Genomic DNA, 14,094 nt, shown 5'->3' with positions numbered 1-14,094 from the left:
GCCACAACCCCAGCCCAGTAACTGAAAGCAGGTATTTAAGTAAACACTTGTTCACAAATTTCTACAGCAGCACTATTCACAATGGCCAAAAGGTGGAAACAACCCAGAAATTCATCAACAGATAACAAATAAGCAAAATACAGAATATACATCCAATGGAATATTATTCAGCCTTAAAAAGTAACGAAGAACTGATATATGCTACAATATGCATAAACCTCCAAAACATTAAGCTAAGTGAAAAAAGACAAAAGGTCACATCAAAAATAGATGAATCTATAGAAACAGAAAGCATATTGGTAGCTGTCAGTGACTGGAGGAAGCTGGGAAATAGTGAGTGACTGCTTAATGGTTACAGGCTCTCCCTTGAATATAATACAAACTTTTTGAATCAACAGATGTAATGATAACACAATCCTGTAAATGCTCTAAATACCACGGAATTAAACACTATAAAATAGTTGTAATGTTTCACTTCAATAAAATAAAAATAACCCCCGAAAAATGTAGCTCAAGAAGATATGCTTATTTATAACACAAAATATTAAAGTTGTTCTGCCAGAGATTTTTTTATATACCTGATTACCAATCTTCTTTTTGATCTCTAAAACATACTTTACTAAATCCATCAATTCCTTTCCTCTAGACTCCTCATTTCCAAGATTCGGTTGCCTCTTATTCCATCCTCACATCCACCATCTTACCAATTCTTCATTTTGTCCTAAGAATCCCCTTTTCTATCACATCAGCTCCCATTTAATTTGCTCCTTTTTCTGTTCCCCAGGTTTATGACTTCAAAGTCATCATTAACTTGTTCCTCTCTCTCTTTTCTAATCCAACACCAAGTTATATCCATATTCCCACATAAAGCTCTCTCTCAAATTCATTTCCTCCTTGCTATCCTTTCTACCACTCTCTAGCTTAATTCTGTCCCTATCACTTTTAGTTCAGATTGCTACAAAAGAAAACCCATCTACCCCCCCATCTTGATAATTCCTAACTCTGCAATTCATTTTTCACATATCACTAAAATTCTTTCTAAAATAAAAAATGTGAACATGTCACTCACCTGCTTAAAATCCTTCAATAGCTGTAGAAATTTCAGGATAATTTGTTTTGTTTTTGTTTATTTTACAATCCTGAGGAACCAGGGGTGCTCTTAGCACTGAGCTACATCCTCAGATTGTTATTTTTTTGAGACAAGTTCTTGCTAAGTTGCCCAGATTGGTCTCCAAATCATGATCTTCCTGTCTTAGCTTCCTGAGTAGCCAAAATTAAAGGCATGTGCTACCAGCCTGGATTTCAAAATATTTTTTTAAAATGGACACAGAAAGTCCCCTTATGTGCTAGGCACCATGGTCTCACTGCATTTATAATTCCTTACTCTCGAACAAGCACCTTACAAATCAGACTAAAATACTTGCACATCCCCCAAAGTCACCGTTTTCATTCTGCAATGCCTTTGCACGTGCGGTCCTCTTCTCCTAAAACCTTCCATTTCAACCCACCTCTCGTCCTTTCTTCAAACCTCAACTCTTACATCCTGGTCTCTAACAAGTCTTTCCCTACTCTCCAATCTGAAATAAATGACCTTCCACATTTCCATGTACTTTTTGGGGGGTTGGGGGGTGTCCAAACTGTACAGTTAACACCTTTTAAGACTGCCCTTCATTTCCATGACCCAACACTTACACAATATAATTTTAATAAACAAATCACCTCCACATGCCTTATTTTTAATTGAAAACTATCTTTTGCTAACAATTCCAAAAAAAGCAATTAACTCTCATGGAAATTTTAGCTCTGACACTCCTTTTTTCAACCAAAAGAAAAATGGTCACCCTACCCCATGCTACACTACCACAGTGTATCCACTATCCATCATCACTTTACTAGCTCTTTAGTCTAGATGATCAGTCTCTTGGCATCTTATCACCATCATTTATCACAGGCATGACAATTCCAAGTCCCTCCATGAAGGTAGCACTTATTCCTTTTTTCACAATCTATCTATACTCTGCCACCAACTTCAGCATCTCTACAGATTCTGTGTGTGGGTGTGTGGTGGGGGAGGTTAGAGATGATACTGGGTATTGAACTCAGAGGCACTCTACCATTAAGCTACACCCCAGAACTTTTTATTTTTTATTTTGAGGCAGGGTCCCCCTAACTTGCCCAGGCTGGCCTCAAAATTGTGATCCTCCTGCCTCACTCTCCTGTGTAGGTGGAATTACAGGTGAATACCACCCAAACTTGACTCTCTACAGATTCTTAAACTGAAAGAAAGTTGGTTTCAAAGGAAAAATAATAATCTTTCTTTTCAGTATATTAAATCTGATACAACAGTACAATACCCAAATGGAGATATTCAGCAAATTGCACATGAGGAACTTGAACTCAAGAAAATAGTTAAGAAAATGCCAATATGATCATTCCAAATAATAGAAGTGACTAATGAAACTAAGTGTGATCTCACGGGAAGTCAACCTGGAGAAACACAATTTAGAGAAAGAAGAGACTAAATGCTTATTTTGACCTTCTACAATGTTATGCCTAATACTGGATAATTTGGTCTCTGTTACCTTGCTCCAGGCTACCAAGTATTCCTGGAAAAAAAAAAAAAGTTATGGAAACTTTCAAAGTGAGCTCATTACAAGTTCATACTATTTCAATTTTGACTGAGTACTACTTCCAAGCAATTCTTTTATTCTCTTACTGTTGATCTGTTAGCACAATGATTTCCAAGCCATAAGTTTCAGGCTCTAGGGGAGCTATAAAATTAGTTACTATAATAGATACCTAGAGACATACATTATTTAAAGTATCTCCCACATATATGTATAAAGATTTCTCAGCTGTGCAGTCAACATGATTAATAAAATAGAAAGTCATTTAAAAGAGTACTAGCATCTCTCTGCTAATATGCATTTTCTCAATTACCAAATACTAATTGTTTTAAAGGAGTTGTCATCTTCAAATTATTAGGAACCAACCACTGCCAAAGAGTGCTCCCCATAGGACTTAAACATCCTTCTCACAACAAAAGCTTATGGTGTGAAACACCCCAGTTATCCTCTGCCCATTCTCCCTTCTGCTTTCATTTTCCCATGAAAATCATAAATATACTTATATTGTTCCCTTATCCCCCTCAATTCATCTGAATTTCTTATTTCTCTACTGCTACAAATATCTGATCACTTAGCAATTTTTAAGACTAATGACACAGACATTCAATCCCACCTCTTAGCTCACCTCACTATCCCAAGCATTAAACAGGTTTACTCTCTTCAAGTTCCTCCTGTCTTCCTAAAAACATTATCATATTTCCTTTATTCTTACAAAATTTCATTTGATGCTGCTGTATATTGAAACTACTAGTCTTTTTCTTTATGCTGTCAAATTCTTGGAGTCATCAAATTACAGCCTGTGCCAACTACCTGTTTTTGCAAATAAAATTGAAACAGTCATCCCATTTCTTTAGGAACTAAGGTTGCTTTCCCACAGACGAAAAGTTGAATAGTGTTATGGTTTGGATGTGAGGTATTCCCCACAAATTCATGTGTGAGACAATGCAAGGTTTGGAGGAGAAATGATTGGATTATGAGAGTCTTAGCCTAATCAGTTAATTAATCCCTAATAGGATTAAATGGGTGGTGACTGAAGTGGTAGGATGTGGCTGGAGAAGGTGAGAATTGGGGGCGTGGCTTTGGAGTATATATTTTTATCTGGAAAGTGGAGTGTCTCTTTCTCTCTCTCTGCTTCCTGTGTGATGTAAGCTGCTTCCCTCTACTACCCTCTCCCGCTGTGATGTTCAGCCTTACCTGGAGCTCCAAGAAATGGAGTCAGCCTTCTATGGACTAAGACCTCTGAAACTGTGAGCCCCTGAATAAACAGTTCCTCCTCTATAATTGTGCTGGTCAGATCCTTTAGTCATAGCAGCAAAAAAAAGTAACTAAAACAAATAGTTTAAGATATCCTAGGGCCTGGAAGCCTAAAATATTTCCTGATTCCTTACAAAAAAAAAGTTTGCTACTTCCTGAGGATCCTGATGTCATCATTTCTTCTAAGGATGGCAGGGTGCCACTACAGTTTTGGAGCAGCAGTAAAGTACCACAGTACGTCTCAAGAGTAGTATATAGGGCAGATGAATAGGCATTAAGACTTACACTTGTGACAGAAGAGACAACACCTAAAGTTTAATCCTCAATGATGTGGCTTTTGGAATTTACATTCTCTCCTATAATCTACTCTGAAGACTTTCAGTTTTTCTTATCTGCTCTTACTGGCTTTGGAGTTCCTAAAATCCTAATACTAAAACCATATCTTCTAAGTACCAATCATTCTCCATGCGTGCTATCTGGCTAACACTTGGGTAAGCAAAACACTTAGGAAGAGGTAGTCCCAACAGACTTGGCCAAATGCAAGCACAAGGCCAATGTCAGAGGTAGAAGTAGTACTCACCTGTGATACCAAGCAGAGAGAGAAGAGAACTAAGATTTCAGGTCCAGAACTGGCTCTAGCCAAACAGGAAGCAGCAGCTATGAATGTGCTTATAGCAGAAGCAGAGTCTTTGGTACTCTGACATACTCTTTCTGATGTTCAGAGAGACCACCATTAAAGTAGACTCTGGTAAGAAAGTCTCATGAAAAACAAGACCAAAAAGTGAGGAATTAAGGAGCAGACCCTACTGGTCTATTGTCTAGAAAAAGCAGTTCTCCTTATTAAGGATGATATTACTTTTCAAAATGGCCTATATAATACTAACCTTCAGTAACAGAGTTTTCACATCCCACAAGGTTGAGGAGGATATCATCATCTTTATCATCTACTTCACATCCCAGTAGCATCCAGCTTTCCACATTATCACTTTCTGAAATGGTGCTCTCTTCTTCACTTGAACTGACCTCTATAATCATGACCTCTCGGAGTATAGCTGATCTCTCTTCAGATTTAGGCTTCTCAATATTCCTCTTGGATTTCTTATCAGCCAACTCATTAGAGTGAGGAGAAGCAGAACAACTGTGGGTCTTTTCTTGTGCTTGGACCCTAATATTTTTTCTTTTACATCTATAAATACTGTCTTCATCAGATAAAGTGATGACCTCTGACCCATCTGAGAGCTGGATGACCTCACTATCTGAAACAACAATTAAGTTCTTCTGATTTGGTTTACTACTTGATGATTCAGAATTCCCAGAGTTCTTTTCTTCATGTCCTTCCTCCCTAATAGCATTACCAAGATCTTGGGCATAATGAATTTGACTGTAGAGTTGAAATTCCACCTCACTATCAACACTCAGTTCACTAGATGACTCTTCACGATAAAGGTCATCTTCATATGCTTCTATAGTCTCATAGCCACCAAACATCATGGAAAGTTGGTAATCTTAATGCTGTAAAAGAGAAAAGTCATACAAAAAAGGTATTTTAAAAGCTCAGATCTTATGTGGTTAGTGCATAATATCAATCCGTAGCACAACCTTCTATATGAAGGCCAACACTTCTCTCCAACTTATTAAAATACTTTTTTCTTGTAGGAGAGCTTTTTTCCATGAATTTCTAAATCATATTATGACCCAATGTAAAAATGCCCTCAAATGAGAATAATACTCTTAAATGAGAATTACTAACAACCAGTTGTTAGAGTTATTAATGGAAATATCATAATTCATAGGTATACTGGAAAAGAAAAACGGTTGAGACCCACCGCCTGACACTGAACACTTGTTCTCCAAAATGTTAAAAATTGCAAAAAGATTTTAAGTAGTACTAAGGGTGTAGTTCAGTAATAGATGACTTGCCTAGCATGTCAGAGGCCCTGGGTTCAATCCCTAGTACTTAAAAAAAAAAAAAAAAAGTAAATATTTCTCATTATCCCATTCATCTTCCCTTCCTTGGTTCTGGTTCTTTATTTTCTCTTTTTAGGTATACCCTGTCATACAAGAATATTATTTCAACTATGATTGAATCCATAACATGAAGCCATTATCATATTTAGTGTTTGAGTATAAGTATTTATTCTGATTTTAAAATTAATCTAAAGGATTAGGGGTATAGCTTAGGGGTAGAGCACCTGTCTAGTATGCATGCAGTCCTACATTCAATCCCCAGCAGCACCCAAAAAAAAAAAAAAAAAAAAAAAAAAAAGATGGCCTTCTGATCTTTGGCCAAAAGAATATATTTTAAAAATCTGATAAACCTACTTACTTCCTTGCTAGTTATAAAAACATATATGAAATGCAAACTTAGTAAAGACCTGAAGTTGAGGTAAAACTCCTGGCTTTGGGAATAAATGCATACAAAAAAACACTTTACTTTCCTATTATGCACATATTAAATCCTGCTCATCTTCCAACTCAGCTTTAATACCACTATAAATCTCTTTATAGGTCTCCACAATGCTTTACATTTCAAAATATTCATCACATTTTTAATTACTTTTTCAATGTAAATGTCCCAGAAACAGATTGGAAACCACAGGAGGGCAAGACCCTCTGTTACTTTGTTTCAAACGAAGTATCACCAAAAACAGAGTAACTGATATTTAGGGGGACTTCTATAAATGTCTGTTGAATTAATGAATGAATAGGAATCATATTTTCAGACATTTTTCTTCAGCTCTGATAGAGCTAATGTGTGCCTAAAAAATAGAAATTATGGAGATAATTTCTCAGTTGTTTTCAACATTCTAAAGACTTAAATTCTCTTAATCATCAACCAAAAATCTACAAAGATGTTTCAACTAGGTATAATGGAATATTAATCCAAATGAGAGCTTTAGAAAAGCAAATTGTGTTTGTTTAAAAACTGTGCAAGGAAGGAAGCACACACCTGTAATCCCAGCTACCTGGAAGGCTAAGGCAGGAGAATCCTGAGTTTGAAGCCACCTGGGCAACGTGTCTCAAAATAAAATATAGAAAAAGGTCTGTGGATGTACCTCAATGTTAGAGTCCCCCTGGGTTAAATTTCTATTACAGGGGTGAGGGTTGGGTGGTCTGGCCTACAGCACACCACGGATGCCCTAGTAATGCCAATTTATTATTTTTTCCACTTTCAGCTATACAGATACAATTAAGAGAGAATAATTATGTTTTTAGTTTCCCATCTCTGCCCAAAACGCCAGGATACTGTGATACTGTGATGGTGATTTTGGTCATAAAAGCAGCTGACCCAAAAACCAAATGAACAAGAGCCAAAAACTCTTTTGTTTTCCAGAAATAAAGAAACCAACTTTTACTATCTTTTTACTTCTAAAAGTTACAATATATCTGTTCCCCTATTGCACTTTTAGGTTGCTATGCTGTTATGGTCATAAAAGTTGAATGTGACTATCTGAATAATAATGCCCATAGCATTTATCAGTTTATATTGAAATGTTAGCCTCAGAGGAATTCAAATAAAAGATGAATCCTTTCCTTTTTATTTAATAGGTAAATTAATTCTAAAAGAAGGCAAAGGAATTATGCTTCCTTCAAAATCCTCACTGGATCCATCCTGAGGATCCAATGTGGACTTAAGATAAAACATAATTCCAGTGCAGCACAGAAAAAATTAAAGAGCTAAATTACAGAGTTACAAATTTGTACTACTCTTGGAGCCATCCCAAAGGAAAGGGATTAAGAATAGAGCCATAGGCACACCTGTGAATGTATGCCAAAAATAAACTACAGAACCATAATAAAAACTGACTTCCTTGGGTCTAAGGATTTATCTCCTTTCCTGAAATGTAGAAAAATGAATTTAACAATTTAGCCCCTATGGCCTTTAAGAGGATTTTGTACCTTCTGTACTTGAAAATTGTGCTCAGGCATAACATGCTCTCTTCTATTTATGTAGCTTATGTATGCCAGGGTTAAGGTTTGCCTCAGGCTGTTTGGTTTATGTTACTATTTTAATTACATTTGAATGCATTTTTTTAAAAGCATACTCAGAGATGAACATAAGATAAAATGTATCTATATCTATGTATGCATATATAAAAACATATATGTATGTGTGTATATATATATATATATATATAGAGAGAGAGAGAGAGAGAGAGAGAAAGAAAGAATATAGATACAGATAGATCCCTGAACTCAGAAAGCTTTCTCCGTTTTTTTGATCATTGGACATGATTCCCAAATCTACTCAACTAGATAAAATAAGGCCCTTATGATAGTCACAAACTTGTAAATCTGGAGGGGACCTTTTGGATTATTTCACACAACCCCCTCAATTTACATGCGAAAACTGAGATCCAAAGAGATAAGAAATAAGGGAGCCCACCCAAAGTCAGGCAGTTGATTAAGAATACAGCTAGAACTGATGATTCACACTTTTCTGACTCTCAATCAAGCACTAAGATTTGAAAATAAAATTTTCAAAATAAAATTTCAAATGAAGATTGTTATATGTGCATTGGCTCTAACACCTAAATTTACCTCATGCATATCTGCTTTACTTCTCAGTGCAGTATGAAAACTTTCAGAGGAATTTTCATTAAAAGAAAAAGCACACACTTAAATTTGTCAGTTTATCACTCAAGAACTCAAAGATAGACTTTATCAATCCTATTACTAAAAAGGATGCTTCTATATAAGAACCTAAAATAGAGGAAAACTCATCTGAAGAATTAAAATAACATATCAAATATAAATTTTGACAGCTACTGCTGTCAAAAAAGGGAGTAGTATTTATTCACTGGATTTTTAAAAACTACACAACTTAAGTTTATTTAAGCTTTCAGACTTTACTTACACAATCTTTAAAGCCAATGCTTCTATTCTAACAGTCTACCTGCTGGTCATTCCAAACATTTTGCTCTTATTTCCTTCCAAAGTGTTTTCGCTAAGATGCTCCTTCTTGATGACATAAGCATTCACTTCAGTCAGATTTAAATAAAATTTACAATTAACTTGCTTGCTTGCTTTTTGCAGGGCTAGGGATTGAACCCAGAGTCTTAAACAACTAGGCAAGCTCTCAACCACTGAACTACATCCCCAGCCCTACAGCTTGATTTTAAGTCCACAGTTTCCAATGGAAGTGATTTCTACATAGTTTATCTAACCTGAAAAATTCTGACTTAATCTTTAGTGCTGCCCTGAAAACAACAACTGGGGTTAAAATTCCTGTCCATTTTTCAAATGTGACACTTTAAATCAAATATGACTTAAAGATCTATATGTGTGAAACAATGGTCATAAAAAAGAGAAAGAGGGAACACAGTATCAAGATGAGAAAATTATGCTCAATTTGAGATAAATCTCAGCTGTTCTTGGAATATACAAAGGCTTTTTACAAGAACTAAACCCTATCTGAAAACACTTCCATCGCATTTCTCTCAACTCTTCTCCTTTTACCATAAAGCCTCTTCCCCGGTGAGCTGTCCAATAATCCCCATCCCATTCCCCCATGTCATTCCCTTGTTCAATCCCCTCTTCCAAATCTTCCTCAATTCATTCCTCATCCTCAGATTCTCCAGATAATAGCAATAATACTAAACTGTCCCCAAAGCACAATACAGCCTTAAGTATACAATGTCACTCAGAAGTCTTTGCGACAGCCTAAGTACTCAAAACAAAGTCAAGAGCTTTTGAAGGAACCTGAGTTATCAAATAAACGCTTTGATTTTATACTTGGGAGAAACGTCCTCAGAGAAATATAAAGGCCCTAAAAGATTTTCTAATTCAATTTCTAATTCAATCCTTTAATCTGAAACAACCGTAAATTCAGCCTAAAGAAGAGATTTCTAGTCAGTGGTGGAGCCATGGCTAGAATCCAGGCCTGCTGCCAGAGTTTTTCCAATGCACCGGAAGCTTTTCCCTAAAGTTTAAAGCAACTATTGACTAACAAGATATGGGGGATAAGAGGAATCTTTGGGAATATAATTCAAGTCTCCTTGTTTTACAAGGGGGAAAGATTTCAGCTCCCCCAATTTTTTTGGTCCCGTAGCTGCAGCTTCTGACAGTAGATGGAGTCAGCCCGGGATTGATCGGTCCTCAAGGCCTCGGCGCAGCAGGACCTGCGCGTTTAACTGACGGACCGGCTTCCCAGAACAGGGGAACCTTGTGGGGCGTCAGGTGAAATAGGCAGAAAAGCCACCCCTTCGCAGACCATCAACGCCCAGTCCTTCTTGAACCACGGCCTCAGGCCGTGAAGGAGCAGGGAGTCGCGCACAACCCAGCCTGTTGGCCGAGCCGCCCGGAGCAGCACACGGATGAGGAGCCATGAACTGCGCCCTGACACGAGTGAAGAGGGACCCGGGTGCGGAGGCCGACGAGGGAGCACACGCTAGTGCCACAGCCCGGCGGGCGAGGCGGAGGGCGGGCAAGGGTCCCCGGTCGCGGAAGACATGGGGTCCGTCACACACATACTCACTGCCGCGGCTGCGACCAGGAAGCACCAACCAGGAACCAAAACGCGTAGAGGGACGGGGAGGGGCGAGGACAAATGAGGTAAGGAAGCCGCGTCCGCGCGGACCCGGGAGGAGGGAAGGCACTTCCGGGAAAACAGAGCTCTCGACAGTCGTTCTTCCGTCCCCGCCCACCACCTGGACCTCTGTACGCATGCGTAACAACTGTTAACCCTTTCTCTTCCTCGCCGATAATTTTTTTGGTTTGCTTTATTTGCTTTGCTCCTTCCTCTTCACGCCTTATTTTGAAACTACCTAGATCCATCTATTGTGGAGAATATTTTGTTTAGATTATTTTCTCGAGAGAGTTGTTACTTGAAGGGCAGGAGCTCCCGCCTTCTGTGCACACGAGAAAACTACGACTCCCATGGTGCCTCTGGAGATTTAGAACAGTCTCCACCTCCTCCTCTCGAGCCGAGGGAACGCCCTCTCTGCGCCACGTGGCGCGGAGCAGATCCAAAGCCCGGCAGCGACGGGGCCTACCACCGCCGGCAACGTGGGCTGGCGGAGGACCCGAGAATCCTCAGCGAGGGAAAAGACTGTGGAGATTGCCTGGCTTCAAATTACTTGGCCCATTCTCTGAGGAACCCTGACTGGTTACCTGCCCCTTGTAGGTTGCAGTTGAACGTAGTTCACACTGGGGGGCTTCCGCGTTTTAATGAAATACCAGGCAATAAATTAACCCACTGTGAACCTTGAGTGCTGAAAAAGATTGGAATTAATGCTGGTCCGTTGGAAGCCTCTGGAGACTTACAAGAATGTGCTAGGTGCGTTTAGCTGTAGTTCTGCTTCTCACACCCCTTTAAACACTTTAAACCCATCTGTGCACACTTACAAATAACACTTAACCAATTCCTTGGCCCCTAGCAACAGACCTCCAAGAAAAGCTTGACTTCTATTCTTGTTGTCAACATCTGTTGAACATCTATTAAGAGCCAACCTGTGCTAGAAAGTAAGGATAAGTGGTAAAATTTTTTAAATCTCTTGTCTCATGGAGCCAAGAGTTAAGCTGGAAAAACAGAATATAGATAGTTTGACTATAATCTTAAGAGTTTAACAAGGAAAATAATTAGAAATTTTGATTAAAACGTTGGTAAAATGCTAGAAAGAAAAGGAAATACCATAAACAGGTGAAATTGGAAAGCCCATTTTGCAAATAAGCAAACAGGCATAGAAATGAGGTCACAGATTTCTGAATTGTTTGTGTTTAGGTAATAGGTAAAATAAGTGCCATCTTTATGAATTTTTTGAATTTTTGTCAAGTGCCAGGCCAGGCTTACTCCATCTAAAAGATAAAATACAACCAACTTCTCTTTCTTTCTTTCTCTCTTTCTTTCTTTCTTTCCTTTTCTTTCTTTCTTATCAGGGATTGAATCCAAGGGCCGTTAATCATTCAGTCGCATCCCCAGCCTTATTTGTTTTTTATTTTTGAGACAGTTATCACTAGGTTGCTTACAGCCTTGCTAAGTTGCTAAGGCTTGCTTTGAACTTGTGCTCCTTCACCTCAGCCTCCAAAGCCACTGGAATTACAGGGGTGTACCACCACACCCATGCACCACAACACAGGGCAAGTATACCTTCTTTAAAATATGAACAACCCTTTGAGATTGTTTTCTTTGTTTTTCTTTTTTAAAGCTCTCATTTCACAGAAGAAAAAAAGGAAACAGACTTGAGAGGTTAAATAATTTGCTAACAGCCACAAGTTTAGGAAATACATCCAATTACTATACTCCATTCTCTCACTATTCCTCATGCATTCAACACAGATGTACTTCTCTCCCACCTCAAAACTTCCTTAAATTATGAATCAAAACATATAGACTTTTAGATAGCATAAATGGCACTTCATAAGATGACATCTGCCTACCTGTTCACTGTCATGCTGAATCCTGAGCAGATGCCAGCATACTGATTCCCCTTATCCATGCATTTACAGACAACACTCCCACAGCAGCAACGTTCTTTTTCCTGACTTTCCACCCTACTCAGCTGAAGTCTTGGGTCTTAAGGGAAACCTTCCAATTCAGTCAGACAAGACAGACATTCCTTCCCTATGACTCCCCATACTTTGGACAAACCTCCGTCAAGGTAATTATATGTATTGGTCTTAAAGTTGGGTCCCAGCTAAACTGTGGAACTCCTTAAAGGCAGAAGTTCTAATTTTGTTCTTGTTTACTAGCTGATACAGTGCCTAGAAGACACCAGGACATTCAATAAAAGTATATAGGCTTTGAGAAACTAAGAACCAGAATTGGATCCACCACTGTCAGTTCAGTGGGAAAACTATGTCATGACCCCAAATAACTAGAATGCAAGTATGGTGCTCCATGACATTAAGATGGTTATAAAAACCTGCGGGAGTCCAAGGATACAGAGATTTCTGACTAAGGACAGTGGTGTATATTCACACATCCCATGTCTTTATATAGTGAACTCTCCATTTACAAGACTCTAGAAATTGAGATCTAATCTTTTATTGCAGAGTAACTGAAGCCAAGAAGGGAAAGACTGACTTGCCATTAGTAACTTAAGAAAGGCAGAGTTGTGTCTTTAATCCTGGTCCGATTAGTCTAAGTCTACCCCTAAGTACACATGGATGTGTGCATGTGCATGCGCGCGCACGCACACGCGCGCACACACATACACACACACACACACAGCATTTCTCTTTCCACTTCAAGTTGTCTCTAGTCTCCACTTTTTCAAATCATCAGCAGCATGTACTCTTACAGAAAATATTCTGAAGAGATTATTTGAGGAAGGAAGCACTTGTTTTCCTCTGGGGTAGTAATAGCCCTATGTCAACAATAGCGAGCTGAATTGGGATAATGGTCCAGGACAAAGCAGAAACCTGCTGAAGAGGACAGACAAGATGGGAGATAGACTGTAGTAGGATGGGGGGAGTAGGAGTGGGGCATATCAGGACTCATTCTTATCCTTCCCAGTGCAAAGAGGAAAAACTACCTTTTTTCTGTTTTTCTTTTTTCCATTTTCTTAACAGGTCCTAAAACTAATCCTTTCAATCTCTTAACAGTTGCCTTTCAATTATGATTAATTTACTTAGAGCCTACTATGGAACAGGCCTTTGCTAGCCACCTCAGATACTTTGCCTCTCACCTACCTTAAAAATAACTCTGTAAAAGAAGTATTAGCTTGTTTCTTCAGGGTGGAAATTGAAATTTAGAGAGGTCAAGTAACTTTTTCTGTCCCACAACTGAGAAGTGGTGGAGCTGGGATTCAAATCCAAGTTTTGTCTGAATCCAAATTTATGTTCTTCTCTGTACTCTGAGGTTCATTTCAAACTCCTTGATGGAGAAAAGGAAAATTGGGAAACTGTGCCTCATTAAAGCAGATCAAAGAGATATGATACATAATAAACCCAATGCATGACCCAATCCTATATCTCTACCTAGAACTTTGCCTAAGGCCAAAAACATAAGGTGAACATTTAAGAATAAGTGAATTTAATATGGAATGGTTGGTAACTGAAAGCCTGGTGCAATGTGAACAGTATTGTAAGATAGCAAAGAAGAGAATAGTTGGCTGCCCAGAGGAAAGGAGAAACTTTTCTATAGGATGTCAGCTGACAGGACCTGGACAATAAATAGTAAGACTGAAAAAGACTAATAATCCAGAATTCTAACAACAAAGAACACTAACTGGCATTTTACAAAACAATATATTCAAAAGGCAATGAACTG

General features: G+C 38.4%; 1 protein-coding gene and 1 long non-coding RNA gene across 5 annotated transcripts in view; one reads left to right on the top strand and one right to left on the bottom strand.

Moving 5' to 3' along the window:
• Zcchc7 (zinc finger CCHC-type containing 7) overlaps window positions 1–10,494 on the bottom strand; it is a 225,980-nt gene extending 215,486 nt beyond the window's left edge. For 2 of the 4 annotated variants that reach the window (XM_021726992.3, XM_005326291.5), the window contains exons 1-2: window positions 10,360–10,494; window positions 4,766–5,393 (exon numbers count right to left, since the gene is read on the bottom strand). In XM_021726992.3, coding sequence (XP_021582667.2) covers window positions 4,766–5,372 — 607 coding nt within the window. In that variant the 5' untranslated portion in view covers window positions 5,373–5,393; window positions 10,360–10,494. Of the gene's footprint in view, window positions 1–4,765; window positions 5,394–6,831; window positions 7,916–10,355 lie in introns of those variants that run through there. The other 2 variants (XM_021726993.3, XM_040286053.2) reach the window with 2 other exon arrangements.
• Window positions 9,745–14,094, top strand: part of LOC144377311 (uncharacterized) — a 35,516-nt gene continuing 31,166 nt past the window's right edge. The window contains exon 1 of the long non-coding RNA XR_013438179.1: window positions 9,745–10,436. This is a non-coding gene — a long non-coding RNA (uncharacterized LOC144377311). The remainder of the gene's footprint in view (window positions 10,437–14,094) is intronic.

Source organism: Ictidomys tridecemlineatus, chromosome 4, assembly GCF_052094955.1.
Source record: "Ictidomys tridecemlineatus isolate mIctTri1 chromosome 4, mIctTri1.hap1, whole genome shotgun sequence".
Classification (NCBI taxonomy): Eukaryota; Metazoa; Chordata; class Mammalia; order Rodentia; family Sciuridae; genus Ictidomys; species Ictidomys tridecemlineatus.
The sequence above is the reverse complement of the archived record's forward strand: the minus strand, read 5'-3'. Positions and strand labels throughout refer to the sequence as shown.